The 24,906-nt window shown below is 38.2% G+C and overlaps 1 protein-coding gene across 1 annotated transcript in view; it reads left to right on the top strand.

Annotated features, from left to right (window-relative positions):
- TECPR2 (tectonin beta-propeller repeat containing 2) overlaps positions 1 to 24,906 on the top strand; it is a 40,776-nt gene that overhangs the window by 14,668 nt on the left and 1,202 nt on the right. The window contains 9 exon segments of the mRNA XM_017729099.1: positions 2,074 to 2,254; positions 3,743 to 3,884; positions 5,118 to 5,358; positions 6,112 to 6,201; positions 7,043 to 7,276; positions 10,880 to 11,028; positions 22,427 to 22,568; positions 23,561 to 23,710; positions 23,965 to 24,845. Coding sequence (XP_017584588.1) covers positions 2,074 to 2,254; positions 3,743 to 3,884; positions 5,118 to 5,358; positions 6,112 to 6,201; positions 7,043 to 7,276; positions 10,880 to 11,028; positions 22,427 to 22,568; positions 23,561 to 23,710; positions 23,965 to 24,122 — 1,487 coding nt within the window. The 3' untranslated portion in view covers positions 24,123 to 24,845.

Here is a 24,906-nt window from a genome sequence, read left to right on the forward strand (position 1 = left end):
TGAAGAATGATCACAATTTGCTATAAACTTTGATCTGCAGCCAGGACATAAGGATACCTTTTTATCTTGAGAAACACTAGGAAACAGTTGTGAGATTTTGTGTAATTAGGAGAGTGGAAAAGCCAGTTCATGACCACTTGTTTTGTGTGTGCCAAGTGGAGTACATATAGTACAGAGGATTTATGACATGGGGAGGATGTGATATGGATAGAGATAAATGGAAAGGGACTGTAGAAAATATCAAAATAATATCCTTGCTTTGAAAGTGATATGATGCACTGAAACGACTCAGCCTTAAGTGGGCAGAATAGGGGAAAGTAGAAGCTTTGTGTTTTGAAAAGCACAGATCTCTTGAAGATATGAGTTACCACTTAATAATGAAAGGAAGGTATTCTGAGACAGAAGATCATGAAGTGCTTTGGAAGTATAGACAAGTGGTATGTATTTTACGTGATTTTATGTGAGAAAGCGAAGCCATGGGGGAATGGAATGGGCTGTGGAGCAGGAATCTTTGCAGCTGCCTTCTGGATGTGAATGAGGCACAAATTGGAAAAAAGGATAGTGCAGTGACAACTTTGAAGTCATGGCTTTAGTTTTAAGCCCTTCAGTGAATAGAAGAGGATGTATTTGAAGGTGTTATGCAATCAATATTCAGGCTAAATGCAAAGAGCTAGGATGAAGGATGGCAGTACTAGTTTTAGAGTTAAGGGAGAAAAGTATGAAGGACTCTCAGGCATATGGGGCTTGCACAGGGAGCTGAGTTACTAAGGAAAAATTGCCAATAACATGATGAAGGAATTACTGGTGAATGAAGAGGAGGACTGGGTTAAGGGGAAGCTGTGTAAGACGTGCTGAAACGGGACAGCATCTCTGAGTGGCTGTCAAAATTTAATTTTGGCACTCTCGTAATTTGTCTTTTAGATTTAGTTACTGTAGCACAATACAAAAATTATTTGTGATTAAGAAAACTGTTTTAAGTACACATCACTGTTTCGAAGACACGCTATTAAAATTATTTTTTTTAGTTAAGTGTAGTAGTTCCAGAAAAATCAAGTGGCCTGCCCATGGTCACATGCATATCGCCAACAGGCATGGATAGTGGTGATGGAGAGTGAACTTTGGATACTAATCATACAGGGCTCTGTGGAAGTTTGAATCAATGTTTTTCTTCCCTTTGAGAGACTGGTTTGATTACATCAGCTTACATTCTGCTGTTCTTAGGCTTCCAAATTTGTCTTTTGATGCAAAAAATAAATTCTCAGTATATTCTCTCTTCCTAATGTGAGGCAACCAGTGAAAATTGTTTCTCCAGGACCTTTTCATTCCCTCCACTGTCTTGTGAAACATTTATAACAAAAGTGTGTGCTCAGAGGTTTAGAAATGAGCATTCTTGTTAGTCTAGAATATCATACAGATGAGTCTTTTCATACTGGCTTTGGCAGCATGAGAAGATGAAACAAAAGCTGTGTCTCCTGAAGTGTTTCCCATGTAGTTTCACATGTGTAAATCAAGCTTCAGTGTAATTGTAAAGAAGACATGTTCCTGGAAATTAGATGTAGAAATGTGTGCAAGCTGCCTGTAAATCTACCAGAACCTCTCTGCTCCTTTCACTACTACACACTGTGGCATGCTCTTTTGTAATTGCTCTGCTGTCAGTATTCAGATCAGGTTGCTTTCCTCCCTGGCATGTTTTGGGAAAAAGTTCTTCCATTACTGGCTTTTTTTTTTTGATGCTTCTGTCAGCTTTAATAGAGGTTTTATAAATGGAGATTCCTGGTGCTGACACTAGAGGGAGAAAAGGAACAGAAATGACAGGACTGGACATGCACTGTGCAGGATGTTTAAGGATATGCAGTGTCTTATTTTTTAAAATGTAAACTCAGCTATATTAGAGGAAATTATTAATATTTTATAGAAAGAACAGTCACTCATGGAAATTATGATCAAATGACAGATGTTAGCATGTCAAGGAGATTCCCTTCTGCATTTTCTTTCACTGAGTTGCTTTATCTCTTTCCTTTTTGTTGCAAAAAGCCAAAGTTTGTAAAGCAATCCTCATTTTCTGATTTCTAGGCCTGAGTGTGGATCGTCCTTGTGCCCGAGCAGTAAAGGTTGACTGCCCTTATCCACTGTCACAGGTCACATCCAGAAATAATGTGGTGTGGGCTCTGAGCGAGCAGCGGGCCCTGCTGTACCGGGAGGGAGTGCGCAGCTTCTGTCCTGAAGGAGAGCAGTGGAAGAGTGATATTGTCAGGTAATAACTCTAGTGGGACATTCTGGGCGTAGGAATGACACAAATAACTGTGCTGGAACTCCTTGATGTTTGAAAAAGTGTTACCTGAACTCGTGTGTATATATCCCTCTGTGTGTGTATATATAGCTGTTTTAGCTATCTGTCTGTCTGTCTATCTGTCCTTCCTTCCTTTTGTTTTTGTCCAGACGTATTCAGAGTAACTGCTGTTTTTCTGTCAGGTGAATGACTGCTGTGTAATGAAAGGAATTGTCATAAACAGAAGCGAGTTTAAAGAGTGAGAACAATTAAAAAAAAAATCTTTGTAACGTCTGTCAATGTGACTTTTTTATTAAATATTGCTTCTTTAATCTGTGCCATAATGAGGTGTTTTTTTGAGGTTTTGTTGTTGTTTTTTTTTTCTTTTTTTCTTCTGAGATTAAATCTGTGCATTTTCTTGGTCATCCACACAGCTGGGTAACACTTCTGCACTCCCCAGCCACAGCTTTTTATAAATATTTTGTGTAGTTGGTATTTAGCTTTGTAGTTGATCCTAGGCTCATGGTAGTTCCTTTGTGATAAAGTTAAAAGCACTGAGTCTCTACTGCTGGCTTTGAGAATGTAGAATATAGTGTCTCTTGTGACATCAGCCTGAAGCAAGTTTAGGAAGAAATTCAAGTCTTGTCTTCAGGTGATTTTGTCTACTGAATATCCTATTGTGAAACCTTAACTTGTGCTACCTCCCAGCCTGGTACTTGGCTCTTGAACAGTCTAAGAAACTACTGTGTCTTTGTTCAAATGTGAAATTTGCATGTACTTTAATGAGTTTGTTTAATGAAAATACCTGCTTGACCTACCTTAGGTACATTTCATGTTCTTGGGCTTTGTGTTAAAATTGCAGAAAGCAGTCACTATTTGTTCTTAAATTGTCAAGAAAGGTTATCTGAAAGAGCTAGCATTGTTTGCTGCCTTTTCAGTGTCTGATACAATCACCTCACCCTGTTGACTTTCTGAGCTTGAAAATCGTTTACTTATGCAGGAAACTTACAGTCCTGGATTCAGCATTTATCTTTGTCACATAGTTAGGTTGAGTTTTCTATTTGTGGTCCCTGAACTGCAGGTATTGTTCTCGGAACAGGTCAAGGAAGCTGAGGAGATACATTTATGAGGCTATTTTATCAAAAACTTAAAGAACACAGCTCTTGATTGCTTATTTTACTGAACAAAATAGGGTTTGTTTAGTTTTATTTTTATGAATCCAAGTTTCAAATCTTGAGTGATCTTTGAAGGACTTACGGTTTTTTGGTCGTTGTTGTTGTTGAATGTTTTTTACTTAAACAAATAAAATATAAAGTACTGAATAACTGAAAATTTGATATCAAATGTGTTTTTTAGCTTGGCTACACTGAGTTCAACCATGTTAAACTATTAGCATTATAATAGCTTTCTTAAAATACCATCAAGATAAATTTGAAGTAAGGTTTTAACATTTTTACTTGTTTGCATTTCCAGTGAAATGCAAGCTTTGGAACCAGTGTGCATAACCCTTGGAGATCAGCAGACATTATGGGCTCTGGATATCCATGGCAATCTCTGGTTCAGGACTGGTATAGTTTCAAAGAAACCACAAGGAGATGATAATCATTGGTGGCAAGTAGGCATTTTTTTATTTTACTTTCAGTTTAGTTTTTTACCTTGGGTTTGTTACTTGTGTTATTTTCCCCACAAGATTCTAAAAATAAATTCAATTAATCACTTGATATTTTATAGCACTCCTTATCGTGTATATTAAAACTTCAGTGTGGCTATGGCTGAAATCCCTTTCTGGGTCTGTTTTAAAGAGGGGAGGAAAAACCATCCCATGGTCATCCAGAGCAGCATTGCAGAAGCTTTCAAGAGCACAAGAAATGCTCTGCCAGGTCATAGGACATGCTGTTGAGGCTGAGTATCAAGTCTGGTTGCTGAATGCAGCCTCTTCTTTTGTCTTCCAGTGCCCATCCTTTTCCTTAGCTAGATAAAACAAATAGTAAGTCACCATGCAAAAGAATGTGTTCTGCATTTTTCCATTCTCTTGAGGTTTCTTTGAGCCATGTGGAGCTGCTTGCTTAAGCCACAGTTCATGTGGATGAGACCAAGTCAGTTACTTCAAGTACTGTCTGGTATTGATTTGGAATTCCTGACTGGTTTCTCCAGCTTTTCTTGTTTTCTCCAGAGAAAGGGGTGGGGAAGAAGGGAGTACAAAAACAGTTTTACAGGAAATTTGTCTACATGCCACCTAAATTACAAGAATTTTGGTCTATGAGCATATATAATCCCTTTTTGCTTGTGGGCATCGTGAGTAGCTTGGCTTTGAGGTTATTGGCAAGCTGCTGCTGTTTTTGTGCTCTTAGGCATTTTGTTCCTTTCGAGGGGTATCCCAGAGTGTTGCCAGCCTAGTTGTCCATGACGGAACTTGGGCAATTGCTTATTTAGACCTCCATCTGCACTATGAATTAAAATGTCCATGAGGTAGTTGCAAAGGAGTATTGCATACAAGTTTTTGTCATGTGGTTTGAATTGCTACACCGCACAAGTTTCTCTCTTTCAGAAATTGAAAATTCACCTCTTAGTTTGCAGAGTTCAACATGTTTTCAGAGGGAGACATCCTAAAACAAAGGGCTTTCTTAGAATGCAGATTTCTAAATGGATTGTTGGGTAGAAGGGAGTTGTAAGATGGTGTTTAATATTGATTGTGGCTTATTAGCAAGACAATTACTCAAAATGTACCATTTTTATTTTTCCCTTCCTACACTTTGAATATTTCTAAAAAAGCTTCTGGTGAAAGATTGTGCAGTTCACCCCAAAGCTTAACTAATTATCAAGAGCATTTTTTTTCTTTTTCCCCCAGGTCAGCATCACTGATTATGTAGTGTTTGACCAGTGCAGCCTGTTCCAGACCATAATCCAGGCAACTCACACAGTGGCAACAGCAGCTCAGGCACCTGTGGAGAAGGTGGCTGATAAGCTTCGAATGGCATTTTGGTCACAGCAGCTTCAGTGTCAGCCCAGCCTCCTCGGAGTTAATGGCAGTGGAGTCTGGATCTCTTCAGGCAAAAATGAATTCCATGTAGCAAAGGGAAACTTAATAGGTTGGTGTGCTCTTGCATCTTAATTTTTTTAAGTTAAGAAAATTAAATAGAAGGAAATAACTAACTACATCTCTGTCACCACTGAAATTATGCATGGCAAGTCAGAGCAGCTTTAATATGTTTAAAAATTAAATTAAATTATTCATTAGCATTTGGTCTTAAATACTTTCTCATTTAAAGGGAAATGTTTTTCATGGAAAAGTCATTGTCAGCCAGTGAGCTGTGCACAAGTTACTCTTTTTAACACCTACATGTTTCTCTTCTCTGGGATAAGAAAGCAATCTTAAGCTGTTGAACCTATTTTATCTCACACAGTGAGTTGGGCTCATGGCCAGTGTGACTATGTAAGACACTAATGTTACGGTTTTACAGAGCTAATAGAGGAATTGCTTTATTTTTCTTGCTACAGTTCTCAAAATAGAATTTTGATTTGCTACATTTCTTCGTTTAGGAAAACTAGCAATACATCTAGGATATTATTCAACCACATCACCAAATTGGTCCCCTGTTGAAGACCATTAATATTCTTCTTTATCCTCTTCTGCATTCCCAGTTTTCTCTGTGTGTGTTTACGTAGGTGTCAGGAGGAAGTTTCCCTCTCCTCCCAACAGTTTCTTGAAAGATTTTCATATACGATCTTGTCTAAAATATATTTAATGAATGATTGCAATAGAATTTCTTTTAAATTTTTGATAACATATTTTAATAGAAAACTAAGTTTCCTACTAATACTACTCTATTCTTTCTTTCAAGGCACATATTGGAATAATATTGTGCCTCGTGGTACTGCTTCTGCCACAAAATGGATTTTTCTGTTGGCTTCCACAGCTTCATCTAAAGAAGGTTGGTTAATCAACAGTGAAGGCATATAATATCTGATTTTTAAATAGAGTGGAATTGATGGTGTAAGTAATTAAATATCCTGAATTACTTCAGATTTTGGTTGTCTTTTCTGTTTGCAGGGATCTAAAGTAGTTGAAGTAGGGTGGAAATAGGTCTGTAAAACTACTGGAGATTAAAATAACATGTTACTCACTCTCACCTTTGGTGTGGAGTGGTATCCAGCAGAGAAATGGGTGGTCCTCAGGAGCAGCAACTTCCTAAACTGCCAAAGCATGAATTGCCAGAATTTGTAATTGAAGTTTTGGAGCATGCTTTGCTGGAATGCCTGTACTAACCAAGTGCTTCTCCTGTCAGTGCAGTTACTGCAGCAAAATCGCACATTATTGGTAAAAGTGAGACCCTGTGAGGGAATTGAACTGCTGGTTACAATAGTTAGCAATTGCATTATCTAAGTACAGTGGCTTTAGTGGCAAAAAAGGGTTTAGAGCTGAAAAGGAATGCTGCTTTTCAAAGGCTATTATCAAGGATAAAAAAGAGCAAAAGAATAGAGAGGTGATAGTGCACTGTTACATGTCTTCTCTGTATTAGTTTTGTCAAATGAAACATTTCTTCAAATGAGATCACTTACTACTTCCTTTATTTGAGAAAGGGTGTATTTAGGTGCCTAAATAAGGGCTTAGGATGTGTATCTGAACTTAAAAGGCTTACCCTATGAACATAGCCAAGAGGCTTTAGTTTTGCCTTCAAGTGTACTGATCACTTTTTTCAGAAAAAGTAGATGTGTAAGCTTTCTCAGAGTGGATTAGGAATTATTTTAATAACAGAAGTGTCCTTTCCATAGGAAGCTTTTTGTGGCTGTGCCAAAGCAACAAGGATCTGTTTTGTGTCAGTGATCAGAATCCTCATTTTCGTCCTTCTACGGTGCAGCTGCCACCAGAGGCTGAAATGGTGCACTACTCGGCCTGCCAGGATGCCATTTGGGGCTTGGATAGTCTTGGGCAGATATTTATCAGAACACTTTCCTCCAGCTGCCCAACAGGGATGCACTGGACAAAACTGGATCTCTCCCAACTAGGTATGACATTTTTATTGAGTAGACTATCTCTTAGCATACTGTATTTCCCAGAAGTATCTTCCAGTTTACTGATGCAGAACATAACATTTACTGGATTAAATAGTACCTACTGGCAGATGATTGTAAAACATCAGGAGCAGCTGTGGCTTTCAAAGAGTGTTCTGTTTAGCCTTTTCCTGGCCACAAGAAGTCTCCTGTTTGCAGGATACTTTGTGTGTGTTCAGTGCATCTTGCAGATGGTCAGTCTGAGGTGGCTTGGCCTGACACGGTGCTGTGCAGGGGCTCCAGCAGCTTTAACTAGGCTGGCTCTTGTACCTCAGTGCAGCCATAATCACCTGGTCTAGGGCAAAAAGGTCTGAATTTTGGTTAAAACACATTTTTAGCAGAGTCATCAAAGCTTCCTGCCAAGGAAAAATTATGCTTCAAGAGTTGCATCGTTCATGAGTGATGCAGCTGATACTCATGTTCAGGTTTATAGTGATGTAATAATTCAGCATAATGCTTAGAATGTGATGCTGGTTAACTGCTCTTTTCATTTGCTTAGGTGGTTGACCACTATTTGATCATTAAAATGTAGTCCCAGTTTGGAATTTGCTCTGGGGTAATTAGGTTATTTGCCAACTTCATCGGTAATATTCCAATCAGATTTATTTCTTGAATAGTCTGACTGTTAGAGCATTCTTACCTTCATGCTGATCTGCATTCCTATTTCAAGTGAAGATAAAGGAAATTGAGACTATGTACCATTCTCTCACCGTTTTAAAAATAATTCAACTGTTTTGCAGTTTTTCCATTTTTGATGGCAGTGTTCATGACTGGTCTGAGAAAAGCAATTTAAACTTCAGGTTTAAGGAAAGGCAGACACAGCTGGCAGAGTTTAAGCTTCATGTGTAAAGAATTTTTGTGTATAATTTGTAATACTTCATGGAAAAATCCTAAAATGTGTATTTAAGAATTAACTTTTTTGTCAGTTGTATACCAGTAGTATTAGAACTGATGAATTGGTTCCAAATCACTCATCAAACCATAGTTAAACACTGATTGATGCCTTTTACTTTTACTGACCTGCAGGATAGATTTGTCCACTCTGTCCTTTTCATGTTCCTTAGTGGGATTTGAAACTCTTCTCATGAACCACTGCTTTCCAGCAGTTCAGACAGTAACTGTTTAAGTGAAAAAATAAATAACTTCTGGCTATTGTCTGAAAACCTCAGGAGAATTCATACAGGAAATCAGTGTAACTAGTGTTGGCTGGCTGTAATACCTGGCCTGTGAACTTCAGCAGTTCGGGAGTTCAACCTTCACATTCAGCTGTTCCTGTCAGCTCTGTGGTGCATGGTGGTGGCATAGCAGAGATCTGGGGTCAGGAAATGCTCAAACACTCCACTGTACCTGTCACTGTGGGTTAGCTCTGAAATGTGAAAATGTTTTAGGCATTTTTCCTCTAATTAATTGCATATGGTAGATTGCTGCTTAACAAGTGCATATCCATGGCTGTAATAGAAGAGCCTTTATTTGTTCTAATGGGGCTGAGGAAATTGGAGAACTATTGTTACTGTTCTAGCGTATGTTTAAGTTTACTCCAGAAATATTGGGACTGTAACTGGGTAGGGCAGGCGGGGTGAGAGCAACTTTATGTAAAGTTCAGTTCAGAATTCTGTATAGAGGTGATGGGGTTTGCCAGCATTAAGGTTGAAATATTCATATTATGTTGGTAGTATCTTGCCTTTTACATTATGTAGTGGGAGTAGCACCTAGTAGATTATTTTGATTAGAGTTCCACTATCACTGTCAAGATTTCTAAACACAGTAGAATGACCTTTAGGTTTTAACAACAAACAATGCTGCTGGTTCATGCTGCTTGCTCTAAAATAGTAGGTGAATGTGGTTAGCATGACCTTCTCCTAAGATACAAGCGGTAAGTGGGAGGAGGGAGAAACCCCAAAACATTTACATAAGGGCTGTGTTTTTGAATATCAAATTGTACTGTAGACGTAAATAATATCAGCTATGCCGAGTAGGTGATATGTGATTCCACGTTTGAGTGCCTGATGCTTGTCTGGATCAACACTTTGACAGCTGAGGTATCATGTGACAAAGCCATTGCTTCAACTCATGCTTTATTAGAAGAAATAACGAGGTTTTAAGTAAGATTTTGGCTTTGCAGCTGAAAGTCAAGCCTCTGTCTACAAAAGAAAGTTGCTATAGATATTCTCATACCAAGCAGTAGAAGTTTTTGTTTGTCATTTTAGTTTTTATATGAAGCTGTATGGTTAAAGGAAATTTTGGGTTGAGATAGGTTGATCCATGTTCCTGTGATTCAGAAAGTTAAATAATTTTGGTTAATGGGATCTGTTTACTATTACAGATAATTAAAAGATAAAGCTATGTTGTCCTGTTGCTTCCTGTCCTTTCCCCCAGCAAGCCCTAACAATGGGGAATATTGCCTTCTGCAGAAATAAATACTTTGAACTTGAACTCTGTGGGATAAAATTCCACGCCCCTCTTTAGGGAATGCTGCGTCTGATGCACTTTACAAGGATTAGTTGCCAGATTTCACATCCCTGAAGACAGAACTGTTACCAAGAATGGGATATCCCAAGCAGCATGGGATGTTCAATTAACCAGCAAGGCCTATTTTTAGAGTCTTTAGTTTGGAGTCTGACCAGAGCATTCCTTCTGTAGTGGATCTGTACTGCCTGGGTCCCTCTTTCTTTGGAACTTGTTTTTTCATTACTTAGCTTTGTTTTGTCCGACACGGAGTGAAAAAAGGAAATCAAATGTTAGATACATTACATCACATGGCTATTTTAAAATGAATGTGAAAGAGTAAGAGTTTCAGTAGACAGTTAGCTAGCAGTTCTTTGTAGTCTAAAATACCAGGTATGCATCTCTACTGTCTTTGCAGGAATCTAGACTAAACCCAAGCATAAAGCACACCAAAATTCCAACACACACTTCTTTTAAGGCAACTTTATTTTCATGGTGCTGACAGGGTTAAAATACTGCTGCACATTTCAGATTGATGTAATAAATATGTACAGTGGTGAATATAAATCCATTTGAAAATCAGTTCCTGTATTTACAGATGTGGCACTGGTATGTTAACACTGAAATGCATAACCCATGTGCTCTCATATTTTTGAAATGCTGGTGGCATTAAGAATGTTCTTTGCTGACTGTATTAGCAGATCAACACCTTTAAAAGTCTCCAAGCATGGCCAGCTACAGAGAAGAGTTCATGTTAGGTCATGTGAAAGTTTGTCTAGGTACTGATAACATTTATCACGGAATGGTTCCCTGCTTGAATTTGGTTATTTTAATAGTGTATTTATAATGTGCTTTAGAAATTGCAGTCTCCTATGACTAAAACATTTATTTTTAGATTTAGGAGAGAAATGTCTCACAGATGCACTACCTGTTGGCTTTGTTCTTTGTATCCAGTGATTTTTTTTTTCTCCCACAAGTTGTATTAACTTCTAATCATTTTTATGTGACTGTGTTTAAAGCTTGTTTAATACAATGAAGTCTAAATACAAGTTCTGATTATTTGCTGAATTTGAAAGGAAAATGCCAGGTTGCTAATACTCTCTTTGTTATTAGGTGGTGTAAAGCTGATCAGCTTGACCTGTGGAAATCAGCATGTTTGGGCCTGTGACACAAATGGTGGCATTTATTTCCGTGTAGGAACTCAACCTCTTAACCCAAGTTTGATGCTTCCTGCATGGATAATGATCGAGCCACCTATACAGGTAAAATGTTGATTACAATTCTTTGTAACCCGCTGTTTTAGCTCTATGCTAAACAATAAAACAGTAATTTTAGAATTCATGGAAGACAGTAGAGCCAGGTTTTGTAGTAGAGTGTAGCATTGAGCTATACCCTGAGTACCTGCTGTGTGCTAAGCAAGGGGCTGGATGGGCAAACAGCACAGGGCAGAGGGTGTGGGAAGCCTCTGCTCAAGTGGCGTGGTGCTGAAGTGCCTGCCTCCCTCTTCCTTTATCCTCCTCACCTCTGTGAGTCTGGGATGCTTGCTAGGGTGCTGTGCCTGAATTCAGGGACTTTTCCATGTTATGCAGTGATTCATAAGCATGCAGTACAAATGCAGCTCTTTTCCCTTGTTACCAGAATGAGCAAATTTTATATCCTTTCTACCTGCCAGCTGGGAGGATCAGAGTTGAAAGAAGCCTCATAAAGTAACCTGGAAGCATATTTGCAAAATACAGAAAACTGACAAAATCTGTTTCTCCAGTGTCTGTTTGTTGTTTAGTTTTTGGTTGTTTTCTTTTTTAATCTCTCTTTAAACCACAGTGCTTGCTTTCATTGCTGCTCTAATACTTTGCAAGTTAATCTATGAAATGGGAGTAATTTCTCTTGTGGTTTGGGACTGCTGTAATGGAGCTGACCTCTGACTACTGATTTCATTCTTTACTCCTTGGCACGAAATCGCTTGAACTGAACCATCTGCTGATCTAGCACAGTAGCACTGGATGTGTTTGCATACTTGATTGACATTTTATGATGTTACAGCATTTCTCTTAAAGATTTTGAAATATGTGGTACTTTCAAAAGTACACATTAAGAAATAGAAGTAAATCTGTGGCAGTGGAGTTGCAATCATTTATTTGGTTTTTACATAATTTGCTTTTAGTTTTGCTTATCTCTCATCGCCCAGTTGTTGGCTTGTGTGTATCTGAGGGTGTAACAGCAAAGAAGGGCAGGGGAACAGGGAAATGAGAACTGCAGATATGCATCCCATCAGTTACCACAGCATGGGTTAGATGACTAATTCTGTACTGAAGATGTGGTCCTGGAGAAATTGTACCTTGGTTTGCAGAATAGCAGGACGGGCTGATAAATAGGTGCCAATACCACTTGCAAAAAACACTTGGTTACAGTGCTCATTCTTGATGTGCTGCAAGTGGGTCTTTCCGATGTTATCTGTAACATGTTGTCCCTGCTGACAAGGGTGTAGGGCAGCAGGAGGAGGAGATTGAACGTGTCAGTAATGACATCTCCCATTAAGGCAGTATTCTTAAAAAAAAAAAGGGAAGAAACATTCCATTTAAACTAAGTTTGCCAAGAGACAGAGAGTTAAACTTGTGTAGTACCTTCTTACCAAAGGTCTATCCAGGAGAATAGCCCAAAAAGCTGTTTCTGTATGCTGATACTATTTTCTCTGTACTAAGTGGTGCTCTACTCCTCCCCTGAAGTAGATTAAACTACTCAATACAAAGATGTTTACAAGAATTGGGATTTGCTGTGGCTAATGATGTGATGCAGTGACTTTCTTATGTAGAAAGTGGACAAGGTTGAAAATCAAATTATTTCCCATTATCTTATCAACAAAGCTGGATGATGTTGCCTTCCAAAAATTATAACCTTCTGGTACCCAGAGCAGTGTCATTCCCTTTCCTGTTATCTTGCCAGCTCCTGGCATGGCAAATTTAATGAGTCAATATGAAAGGGCAAGAATTCAAACATTGCTTGCAGAGAAGATGAAAACTCATGGGTTACATGCTTGTTTTGAGACAATTCCAGCATGTTAAGTCATTAAAGGACCAGCCATTCATGCTTTTGCAGTGGCTTAATGCAAAATAAGAAAATATGTGAACTTTAAAAGCATTTCCAAATGCTAACTTAGTATTTGGAAAACAAATATAACATGATATCTGAAGAGTGAACTCTTCAGTGAACACTATTTGCTTATTAGGAACACCTTACTATTATCTGTCCCTTAACTGACTTTGCCACAGTTCATGCTGCTTCGCTCTTATGTTCAGAGCAACAGAAATACTGTAAGAAGTATTTGTGAATGATTCAGCCATTTTCTGTTTGAAGAAGGAAATCAAAATTGCTTTTCACTTGCTTTAAGTACAGGAGCACTCTCAAATAACGTAATTTAAAACCAACTATGGATATTTCATTCCCTAGTAAATGTCAGAGCCAATATGACTTGCCTGTCCCAGATCTCATGACTCATGAGCAGCTTGTGAGCAGCTGCAGACTCTGCTTTTATGGTGTCACTTCTTCCTAAAGGAGTTCTGCAGCTGCACAGCATCCATCTTTGCACAACTTCACAAAGGTATTCACAGACTTTGATGAGATTTTGCTCATGCTAAAATGAGTGAATATAATTTGAGTTCAGTCTGTGGCTCTGTGATGCAGTATTTTTTCTTAAATCAAGACTAAACCCATTCTCATTTGTTACTCTTCCCGCTGTACCTCCTTACTGAAGCATCTCTTGAGATGAAGAATAACATATGTTCTCTGCCCTCCTTCTTTTTTATTTTATCCAGTACTTCAGAAGTGGTTGATAACATCATTAGAGTATCTTGAGCAGTAGTAGTTTATATATAGATGTTTTCTGTGATTCATCAATTTGGTTCTGCAGTCTTAGAAGTCAAAATAATTATGTAGTTAAGCAGCTTTTTGGAAGCTGCTTCAAGGACATTGACAAAAGTGATCAAAATGCTTCGATTAAATTATTTTAGACCAGGAAATAGAAAATGTTTTTCCATTCTATTGTTAACATTCAGGATAAAACTATCATCTGCTGTAGCTTGTCTCAATATACATATATATTTTTACTTATATAAAAAATGTAATTTAAAAAAAAGAGCAGGAAAAAGTATTATTTATATAGATAATATAGAGTATCTTTTTATGTGTGTGTATCTTTATTGTCATTTAATGTTTTTCAGATTTCTGGCCTAAAGGAACAATAACTAAAAATAAAATAGAAAATTGGTATAGACTGTAAGACTAATTTAGGTTTTTAAAGAGTAGAGCTTAATCAAAAGGTAAAAGTCTTTAAATTGCTTTCAAAGGTCCCCCCAAGTTGAACTGTTTGAAAATAATTCTTTGAACCTTTCAGCTTTGATTTCTGGTACCTTCTGAAAAAGATGGTGAGACAAAATCTCATCTTGAGAAACTCTTACTTCCCACAAGTACAGTTTAAAAACTGGCCTTGAGAACCACCTTCTCAGATTTACATTAAGGCATCTATCATCTAAACAACTTTATCTGACAAAATTACAGAACAAGTATTTGTAATTAGTGATTAGTCATCTATTCACTGTAAATAATCAGTCTTACTCTAAAAATAGATTGAGACATTTTATTGTCACTTCTTTAATTGCTGCTCTTTGTTCGTGACCAAATTTCATAGAGAATAGAATTGAAAAAGCAGTTTTATTAAATCCAGAACTCTGTTCAAATATCCACATAGCTTGTCTGAGCTGTGGAGTACAAGGGGTTTGTTTAAGGAAATGTTTGGCTACTGCATAAAGCTTTAGTTGATCATTTGTAGTTCCCAGGGTCTCAGCAGATGAGCACTGCTTAAATTAGTTTGCCATAAAATTGTCACCTGTGGTATGTGTATTTCAAGTTAGAGAAACTTCTGATTTATTATTCTTCCCATAAACAGCCTGGTAACTGTGTCTCTAAGCTTGATATCATCGGTAAGAGAAGTTACTACAGGTAGTAGAAGTTCTTACCGATGTAGGAGGAGCTATTTTTTTCTTACACACAGACTTCCAAAAAACTGAATTAAGGCTGTTCATACTTTCACAGTTATTCAAAAATTATTAAAACTATGAAGCAAATGGATGTTTAAAAATACCATTTGAAATTAATGGAAATTATCTGTAATTCTGAAAAATCAATACAGGATAGATTTAACTTCTTTTCAATACCTTATATTGAACGTAGGTCAAGAAAAGGTAAGGAGGTTGGTTGTGCCTTATGGATGGGTGTTGACTTGTTAGAAACAGTGGTCAACATCTTTGTTTTGTTTCCTTTATTTAAATAAAATTATGCTTACCTTACAGAACACTTAATGTGGATCTGGGGACTTTCTTCTTCTGCGTCTGCCTTGCTTTTGCATTTCTCAGTGAGATTTCTGTTGTTATTAAAGCCAGTTCTGCATTAAGTGGTACTTAGAGGAGAAAGTGGTGAGCAGTCCTCAGGATTTAATTTTGCCATTGAGCTGAAATGTAGGAAGGGTTTGTTTGAAATGATCTTCAAGGATTGAATATTTAGAGGGGAAGGGATTTTTTCTGTTGAAAATACTTTGTAACCTCAGAATCATCTATGCTACTTTTGAACACACTTGGCATGGATATCTCTGTTCTTTCCGATGCAATATCCACATGCCTATTCTTTCCAAGTCCAGTGGTTTTCACTAGCACAGACCAGCTTGCATTGCTCAGCCGTTGCACAGACATCTTCTGAGTTGATATGAATTCTGCTTTGGAATGCTAAGATGAGATTCTGAGGAAGTGTCTTTTATTAGCCAAAGTCTGCTTAGGTTGGAGAAGTAACACACTCATTAGGCCTGGTTATCTCTAGACCAGACTAACTAGTCTGTTGTTCTATATATCTTCACTGATGTGAGGCCTCTGAAGACATTAATAGGGAGAAGATTTTCCTGGAGGACTGCACTTTTCAAGATGATGTAGAGAAAAGCTGTTTGGCAGTAGTAAGAGCAGCTGTCTCAAGGTGGGTTGCAAATAAGTATAGAAGATCAAAGCTTCTGCAGATGTGTCTTTTGTTTAGCTCATTTAGAATGCCATAATGTTTAAGTTCAAGTCTGTGCTATTCTTCACAGGCATGCCTGTCTTAAGTAATTGTGAGTTATATAAAAGGTGCTTTTAGAGGCTGAAAAAATGCAATTCCAGCATTTCTTCTGAAGTGACCTCATGCTGATTCCATTGCTGAGTGTAGTGCTTACTATCTTCCTCTATGTTGCTAGTTAAGAAAACTGCTGTCACTGTATTTCCCTGTATTTTGCTGCTTTGGAGTTATAGCCTTCTGATACTTGTTTTAAGGCATTGCTATCACCACGTTCAGAAAAGTATGTGTGTGGCCTGTCACAGGAGATAGCAATTGTTATCAGCACCAGAAGCTTCAGATCACGGGAAGTGCTCAAAATGGGGTACACCCAGAAAATTCAGTAGGCAATCCTCCTGTGTCCTTCTGAAACATGATCTCAAGGTGGTGTATTTGCTTTTTGACAAGACTGGCTTACACTGAAAACAATTGTGGGAAAGAGAACTGTCAGTTTTCATACTTCAGTTTGGTCATGACTTGGAACTTCCTTATACCTGCAATTCTTCCAATATTCCCATATTTTGATTAGTTAACATAGAATTTGATATTATTTTTCAGAGAGATGAAGAAATACATTTAATATTCAGTTGGGCAGATAAAGTAACTACAACTATCATTAAGTTTTGAGAGTTTTTCAGAGCTACTCTATTTAAAAATAAAATCACCACAGTATAAAAATTCATGGGTAGAGGATGCACGTCATGGTCTAGCAGGTACAAGCTGTGGTTGCACAGGGTAAGGAGACACCTTGGGATATCTGCTGGACACATCAGACCCTTTGACCTTGAATTAGGAGCTCGAAGGCCCCTCCCTATAATGTATTACTGTCTCCCTGTTTTATGATGATGCTGTGAGCGGACAAGGTGCCAACCACCTCTCTTTGCAGACCAATGTAGCAATCATTTGCCTTCCCAGGGCTGGGTTGTGTGTCTTTCCTGCCTGGAGGTGGTTCCCTCTGCCACCTCCCCTGTCATATTGCTCAAAAAATTTTGTCATTTTGGTCACAGCTGAACCACAAAAAAATGCTTTGCTCTCCTTGGTAAGGTATCTAAGTTTCAAAAACTGAAGAGATGCACTTTACGGGCATAGGCTGCACGAGAGGGTGTTTCACTGGTGCTCATTAGAAGTGTGTTTATAAAAAAAATAAAAGCCTTGGTTACTTAGAGCTTTGTTTATACAAGGTTTTTATTACCTTGTGCTAAACTACATTCTGTTTCGTGGGAATTTGCACTTAGTGTTTACTTAACACACATTTCTGTAAAAAATTAATTTTTATTCTCCTAACAGTTCAGTTCTTCAGTATGTTATTAAAAATACCTGTAGTGGTAATTACAGAGAGCTTATCTCCTACATTACAGTTTATAATCTTAGTTATAAAACAGTGCCCAGAAGGCAGTTGGGCAAACCTGAGTAGGCCTGGAGTTTGTATGGTCTCTAAAGTGGTTACATGAAATTTATTATTTTTTTAGTTCCTTCTAAGGAACGGTTGTACTAAGTATTTTTAAGGTATTTTATGATTCTGCTGAGAACATGTTGAGTAGTTGCATGGGTTTGGTTTGTTCTTTTCTATGATTTGATACCTTATATTGTTGTCTTCCCCATGTTTCTGCAGGAAAAAAATGTTGGAATAAAAAATTTAGAGCTAACAGAGGGGAGAGGTCAAGGAATTTACTCCTTGCCTTTGTTTTGTCTTTCAGATTGTGCTAGTTATAGACAGCACAATAGATGTCTCCTTGGCTGGAAATACCCGACTGAGGCCTTTGTCCCTTTATTCACTAAAGGCAGAAAGTAGGGGAAAGGGTCCTTGTTGTTCTAAGGCTTCTGAGGAAAATAATGCTCCAGTTTTACAGACAATAAACAGTTATGTTTTTCTGACAATTTAATGCCAGCTTTGCTGAAAAACACATGGCATCGAGGAAGAGCAAACACAAATTCATCTTTCCTGCTCCTGTATATTGCCTTGAACTTCTCTGCAGAGAAAAAAGCAGCACTTAATTTAGCAAGCTAATCCTGAAAGGACTTCATTTAAGTGGAACTCAGAAAATAATGTGTAAATAGGCCTGTACTGGGGGAGAGTCTCTCTAAGCTGCATTCTTTGTTTGTTGTCCTCATTAGGAGGGTCTGGATGCTGTTAGTCATGAAAATAGATTCGTCTGATACACTCAGTGCTCAAGAGTGTGCGAAGTATCTCTGATGTGGCCTTCTTACAGCCTGACCTGGACCAGCTGAAGGTGTTTCTGATTTGTCTTTTGAAGGCAAGGAGAACATTTGTGCTGAATGTAGCCACCAACCTGTTATTAAAAGGATTGGGCTTGGACAGACTGATAATGTTATGTTTAGTCTTCCTTATCCTGGATATTTGCAGCAGAACAGAGATAATGGAGGTTTGCTGGTACGTGGACTCTGTGCTCCTGAAAAGTGACGTGGAAAATGTTCTGGTGCCTTTTTTGTGTGCGTGTGTTTGTCCTTTCTTCCTTGACAAGGAACTTTAACCATTTGTGTTCAGCTGTGACCAATAAGACAAAACTTTTGAGTAGTATGTAGGGGAGAGTGGGTGGGGAGAATGTGTTAGTTTTTACTTTGGATTTTGTTTGATACTATTGTTTAAATTAAATTCTTACACTGAAACTTACTTCTCTGTGGTTTGCAGAAAGGAAATAACTTGCGCAGAATTATAAAGCTAATGGACAACTTGATAACTTAAATATGTTTAGCATAGACATTGTTTCTTGATACCATTTACCAATTTGCCAGTTATGTGATTCCTTCAAGTTTACTTCATTTTATCAACACTGTTTTCTCAACAGACGTGGCAAGCTGGTTTTTGTTGTTTTTATTTGTAGCAGACAACAAATATATCTACATCTCATAGTATATTGCTTTAATGTTGAAAAGGACGTAGTTGATAGTGTTGCAGTGTATGGTTGTGGCGGGAAATTCTTCATATCACAAGACAGAGTGACTGGGATGTTTGTAGCTAAGGCACAAGACTGGAGGATGGGGAATCTGCATTCAGATCTGACTGGCTAAAAGAGTCAGACTTCTGAGATTTTTAGAGTTTAGAAATTTTTGGCACTACAAGTAATAGAAAAACAATATTCTGTAATTTTTTATCAAATAGCACTGGATCCATGAATGATCCATAATAAGTTGATCTCTCACAGTGATGAATATTATGGATAAATGTATAAACAGTTTGGTGTGTCAGCGTCAGAGCAGGAAGGCTGAGAGACTGCTGCAAGGTTCTTTAAAATTCCAGATTCTCCAGTAAATTACAAATAGGACATGTTTCACAGTCAGGGTATATAAATCTCATGAATGGTTTTGGAAGTTAAACCAGCTTGTAAAGGCTACACTGAAATAATTTATTAATTTTCATGGTTATCAGTCTCTGAAATGTTATCAGCAGATTTATTAATTTGCACAGATATCTCTCTTTAGTGCTGTGAGAGAACTCTATATAACCTTTAACTGTAGCTGCAGAGATTTTCCTGTTATGTAAACTATAAACTACTTAAAGCATGCTTATGGTAATTAGAACTTAGTGAAAATGAGAGATATCTGAGATAATATCAGCATGATTGTTGCAAGAAGATAGTACATTGTGTCAAGAAAATTTAAAATTAATTTTACCCACCTTACTTTGGTAGGCGTGAGAGTACTTCTACTTGTAGATGGCTGCTTTCTGGGTAAAAAATAACCCAGAGGTCAAACATTTGCAACAAGCTCTAAGAATTGCCTCTATTTGTTTCCAGTGTCTTGTCCCTGGTTTGTGCCAAAAGCCGCTGTGTATAATGATGTCACTAGGTGTCCTGTCAGTTGTGTCCTTTACTGGCTGTTCTGCAGCAGAAAGCTAGGGGGTAGAGGAATTGCCTGGATCCTTCACAGTAGGAATGAGTAAGAAGATTGTTGTATTGATGCAAGGTTATCAGAAAGAGCTAAGTAACACAAAGAAGGAAGAGAAGCTGGAAGTTAAATACCCAGAGAGGTAGGGAAAAACTTAAGGAGGAAATGAGCTCACTTAGAAAAGCAAAGAATGAGAAGAATATTTTGCCAAGCTTTTAAACACATTACTTTGAATTTGATGATTTCCTTTTGTCTCTTAGACGTGTTGGTGCTGCAGAATAGGGTGGAAGTAATTGCTTTGATTACACTTGAGCCTGCAGTGGTATCAGGAGTAATTTAGCTGAGATTCATGCAACTCCTTTTGTGGCTCTCCTTTTGGGTGTTTTCTCTGCTTTTCTTAGCTTCCACTACCTGTAGATCTGTAGTAATGCACAGGCTTAGGTACTAGGTGTAAGCACTAAGTAAGTCTTTTTGGATGGAAATACTCCTCTAGCTCTTTCTCAGAGAATTCTCTTCTAGACAAATGACAGTGGAAGAGAGGCATGGGATCCTGACATATGAGAGTGGAGAGCAAGGCACACAAATCCCAACAGTTCAGCAACAGAAGTCCGACCAAGGTGTCCAGGCACAGTTTGGGAAGGACCCTGGTTGGAACCTGAAGTGTATTGCAGGGCATAGGCAGACACACTGTCAGTTTGTGGTGTGAAGGACCACATGTGGGAAAGGTGGCAGAAAGTCCTAAATCTGGGAGAGGTGGCTATTTAGAAGAACGTGGTAAGAAGGAGATAAGTGGATTTTAAAAAATAAAATACAAAAAAAAGTTGAAAGGCAAAGGTTTCCTGTTCATGTAGTACTTCAGCCTGCACAAGCTAGTAACTGCCCAGCTCCGTTATGTGAAAACATGGGACTGCAAGAGCAGAAGTGTGGAGAGGGATGGCATGGAGCTGGAAGCTGCACAGGATTGAGGCGCTGCCCCATGATAGCGGTGTGGGGAGGTGAGCAGGGACAAGTGGGGAGTGAGAGCCAAGGACCTGTAGAAAGAAGCAAATAAAAGATGGAGGGGAGAAATGGAAACCGAGCCAGGAATAAGGATCACTTCCAGCAAAGGGGCAGAAGTCCAAATGGGAAAATTGTAGGGGGTTTTGGGCTGTTTTGTTTTTAGTGTGGTTTGGGCATTTGATGGGTTGGTCGGTTGGTTTTGAATATGTTTGGAGGTTTTTCGGTGTGGTTTGTTGTTTTGGGGTTGGGGGTTTTTCTTGGTTGGTTGAGATTTTTTTTTTCAGTACAGTAGTGTAATACCAATCTGAAAGTAGCTAGGCAGCTATATATTCTATGTAGTCAGTGCTTTCCAAGACAATTAGTGGCTTTACTTGTAAGGGTTCAAACTGCAGCCACTTGAGAATTTACTTTGACCACAGGTAAATACTTGATCAAGCCTCTACCAGCCTCAAGCTTCCAACAGAGGGCAAATACCTAATGAGAGCAAACATGAGGAGACAATCTGTCAAGGGCCTTGAAACTTGAATAGACAGGATTGATTTGGTGATGCAAGTCAGACTTGGTTGTAGCTTGGTCAGACCCAAGTCAGCACCAGAATTTTAAAAGCAAAGCCAAAGCAGGTAACTGTTATGTACACAGAAGGCCCATTTGGGACTGGGTTATATATATATATATGCAGATCATGCTTCTGTATCCCTAGGTTTATGCATACAGAGAGCTACTAGCTCTTCTATTTAGCACTCTGGAAATTCATCTTATGCCCATGAGGCTAAAGCAGGGAATGCAGTGCTGCTCTGTGAGGAAGTGATGTGTTTCAGACATCCTACTGTCTTCTGCAGTGCCTTTATTAGGCTGGTATGGAGAAAAGCTTTTTTTTTAATATGCATATTTTATTCAAAGTACATGTTTTGCAGGATATTTGCAATCATCCAGCCTGATTGGGTGATATATTTTGCTACAAAATACCAATGTTACAATGTCAGTACCACTGCTTCTGAACAGTAGTTAAGGCAAATCTCTGTAGAAGCAGGTGGAGTAAGGACATGCCTGGGAACAGAATGGGAACTGTGTTTCGCTTGTGTTTGCCAACAGGTAGTGCTGTGGATCCTCTCCTGCAGGTGTGGCTGCTCCAATACTGCAGTGCTCTGCAGCGAGTTCCATGATTGTATTCCTGTAGAGTGGAGTAAAGGCAAGAAGGCAGATCATAATTTCATTGCAAAGAGGAGACATTCAGACTGTAAAAATATACTGCTTTAGAATATGCTTAGAAATAAAATTCAGAGTTAGTAATGTTAGGAAAACTTCTGTAAGGCAAGAGGAAAATACTGCATTTTGTGTATTTCATTGGAAGATTTCCCTCTTCCAACTTGCAATTGAAACTGTATCTGATTGGAATTGCAGTGGTTAAGCAAATACTAGCATTATTAGACTTGAATGCTGAACATTAAATATGAATATCATTATCAGTAATGATACAGTCATTCATGTTGCTTTTGTACTTACTAAGGGCTCAACTTCTTGGAAAATGGATAATTTTGTACAATAGCAGATAAAATATCAGTTACATTTCTCCCTGTCTTTAGTATCTGGTAAATATTTTACTTCTCTTGTGTACTTCTGTGAAAAACAAGTGCTACAACAGTACAAAGATACAGTAGTACAAAGTTTAAATACTGTGCTTAATTTTTATAGCCAGTAGGAATCAACTTGGTCAGCATTCATTCAAGTCCAAATGATCAGATGTTGTGGGCAATTGATAGCAAATGGAATGTCCACGTACGAGTTGGAATTACAGATGAAATGCCTGTAGGCACTGACTGGGAACATGTACCAGGTAAAAATTAATGCATCAGTTCCTTGTTTCTGCCATTTTCTCAGTGGTTTTGTTTTGTTTAGTTGTTTTTTCTTGTTGCTTTTTAAATCGGATATTGATGCTTAAGTATTTTTTTTGGCAATCAAGTGTTTGATAAGGGTTATCTTTTAAAGAGGACCTTGGTTTTTACTTAAAAACACTGAGTAGTTAACTGGGAGAAATAAGATGGTTTTTTGTTAATTTCTGTTGTGTTATTTCAGGCTGCTGCCACTCAGTGATGCAGTTAGTAGTACAGTTCCCTTTCAGTTAAAACTAAAGCAGAATTCCTAAGCAGTAGGAGACTGTTGTTCTATGGGGTTTTGTATTTAATTGTGATATCACATGAGGTTTCTACCTAGGTGTTGGTAGAAAAACCTTACGCTATTTTGCACATCTTTCTACTAATCCTGTGTGCTGGATATGTTGTGGATTAGCTAATTACACTTTTGGCTTGCCTTTAAATAAAACTGAATTTTGTTTGTTTCTTTCTAAATAACTGTGCATTGATGCTGTCTGCTTTTTAAAGATTTGTCACTGCATTTACTCATGGCACTTAGTTGTGGAGTACTTGTAAAGTGGGGGCAAAAGTCCACAATGTCTATAATATTAACCATTTTTAGACAAACTAAGATTGTGATTGTTGGCTTATTCCCCATGTGGTAGTCACATACAGTGGAGGCTCCAAAAGCGTGTTAAGGTCCTCTGATTGGACATTGCTTGTGGCTGTGGCCACATAACAAATTGTATCCATGTTGGGATAACCCTTAAGGTCAATAGATGCAGGGAATACCAAGTCTGCAGTTAAAAAGCTTTTCTGTTCACCAGTGTTTCATGTAAGAATATATAAATATATAAAAATATAAATATACATAGACTTTTGCAGTCTTGATATCTGCTTTTATTGTATTTTCTGCAAGTGTATTTAGTGTCTAGGAAAGCCTGGTTATTCCCTCCTCATGGCCAATTCCCTGTAGGTTTGCAGGCCTGCCAGCTGGCTCTAAGTACCAGGACTGTGTGGGCACGCTGCCCCAATGGAGATGTTGCTCGTCGATACGGCATCACTGACAAGAATCCTGCAGGAGACTACTGGAAGAAGATTCCTGGGAATGTCTCACGTTTAACAGGCAAGTTGGTTCTGCATGACAGTCTGTCCAAAACATTGTGATGTCTGCTTTGAGTTCTGCCTGATGGTGCTCAAGCTGACCATATGCAGGGAGAGCTGCACACGCTGTAAGTGTTTCACCAAGGATGCTTTTATCACATTAGTAAAAGCCTTCTCTGGGTATAATTGGGAAAACAGATCCAAATATTAGTTATTCAGTGTTTAGAATTGGAACCTGCTACTGTAATTAAAAGATGGATAATTTATGCTTTGCAGTGACCCCTCTAGATGAACTGTGGGCAATCAGTACTTCAGGATCTCTGCTCCAGCGCCTCACTAAGACCTTTAGCCATTCCCATAGTTTGCAGAAAAATAATGATGCCTCTGTTCTGCTTCACCCTGATGATTTTGAAGATGAATGGGAAGTGATATGAAGTCTCTCAAGCTTGTGAAGCAGTGAAAAAAACAGGAGGACAGAATTTCTGTAATGTATGTACAGAATATTGGATCTAAAAGCCACTCATATTGGACCTGTGATATTAGCACTTTTGTATTGGAAAACTGACCTGGTAAATAGCCCCCAAGCTGTGAGTTCTGATGTTTGTTACATAATCTTTTGGGAGACTCTTTAGGTGTGGCATACTGCAGTTGTTATACCGTACTACTGTAGAAGCTCCTTCGGAAATATAACTCTTAATTTAACCTTCCTAGCAATGAAAGTGAGTACTTCACAACAGCATGCACACTAATGTACTGATTTTGAGAAGGAATTGTTACATTAAATATTTCTCTACAGCAGAAACATTAAGCATTTCTCAATTTCTTCTTGTACTTGGAACTCCATACCGTACTGATGGGATCACTCCCTGACTCTTGTACATATATTTAGAATTATTTTTCCTTGCAGCATGGAAGAAAATATGGTGAAGTATTTTTTAGTAAGATCTGAGAATATCGTGATTACACTGTATTGTTGAAATGAACTTAGTTTGATCCATTTCCATATAAATAATTGCAAGGCTATACTAACCTTCCTTTTCCAGAAATTCTGTTCATAATTTGGCTTCATTCACAAGGTAGAAGTTTGGATTACACCTAATATCAGGGGGACTTTTGCCTGTTTCCATAGCCATCAGGACGCTGACAGAGCTTTGGGGGTGAGTCCCAGTTTGGAATAAGAAGAGGTAGCTTGTTGGGTTTGTAGTACAGAGCAGGAAT

The sequence above is a fragment of the Corvus brachyrhynchos genome, unplaced genomic scaffold, assembly GCF_000691975.1.
Source record: "Corvus brachyrhynchos isolate BGI_N302 unplaced genomic scaffold, ASM69197v1 scaffold1, whole genome shotgun sequence".
In the NCBI taxonomy this organism is placed as follows: Eukaryota; Metazoa; Chordata; class Aves; order Passeriformes; family Corvidae; genus Corvus; species Corvus brachyrhynchos.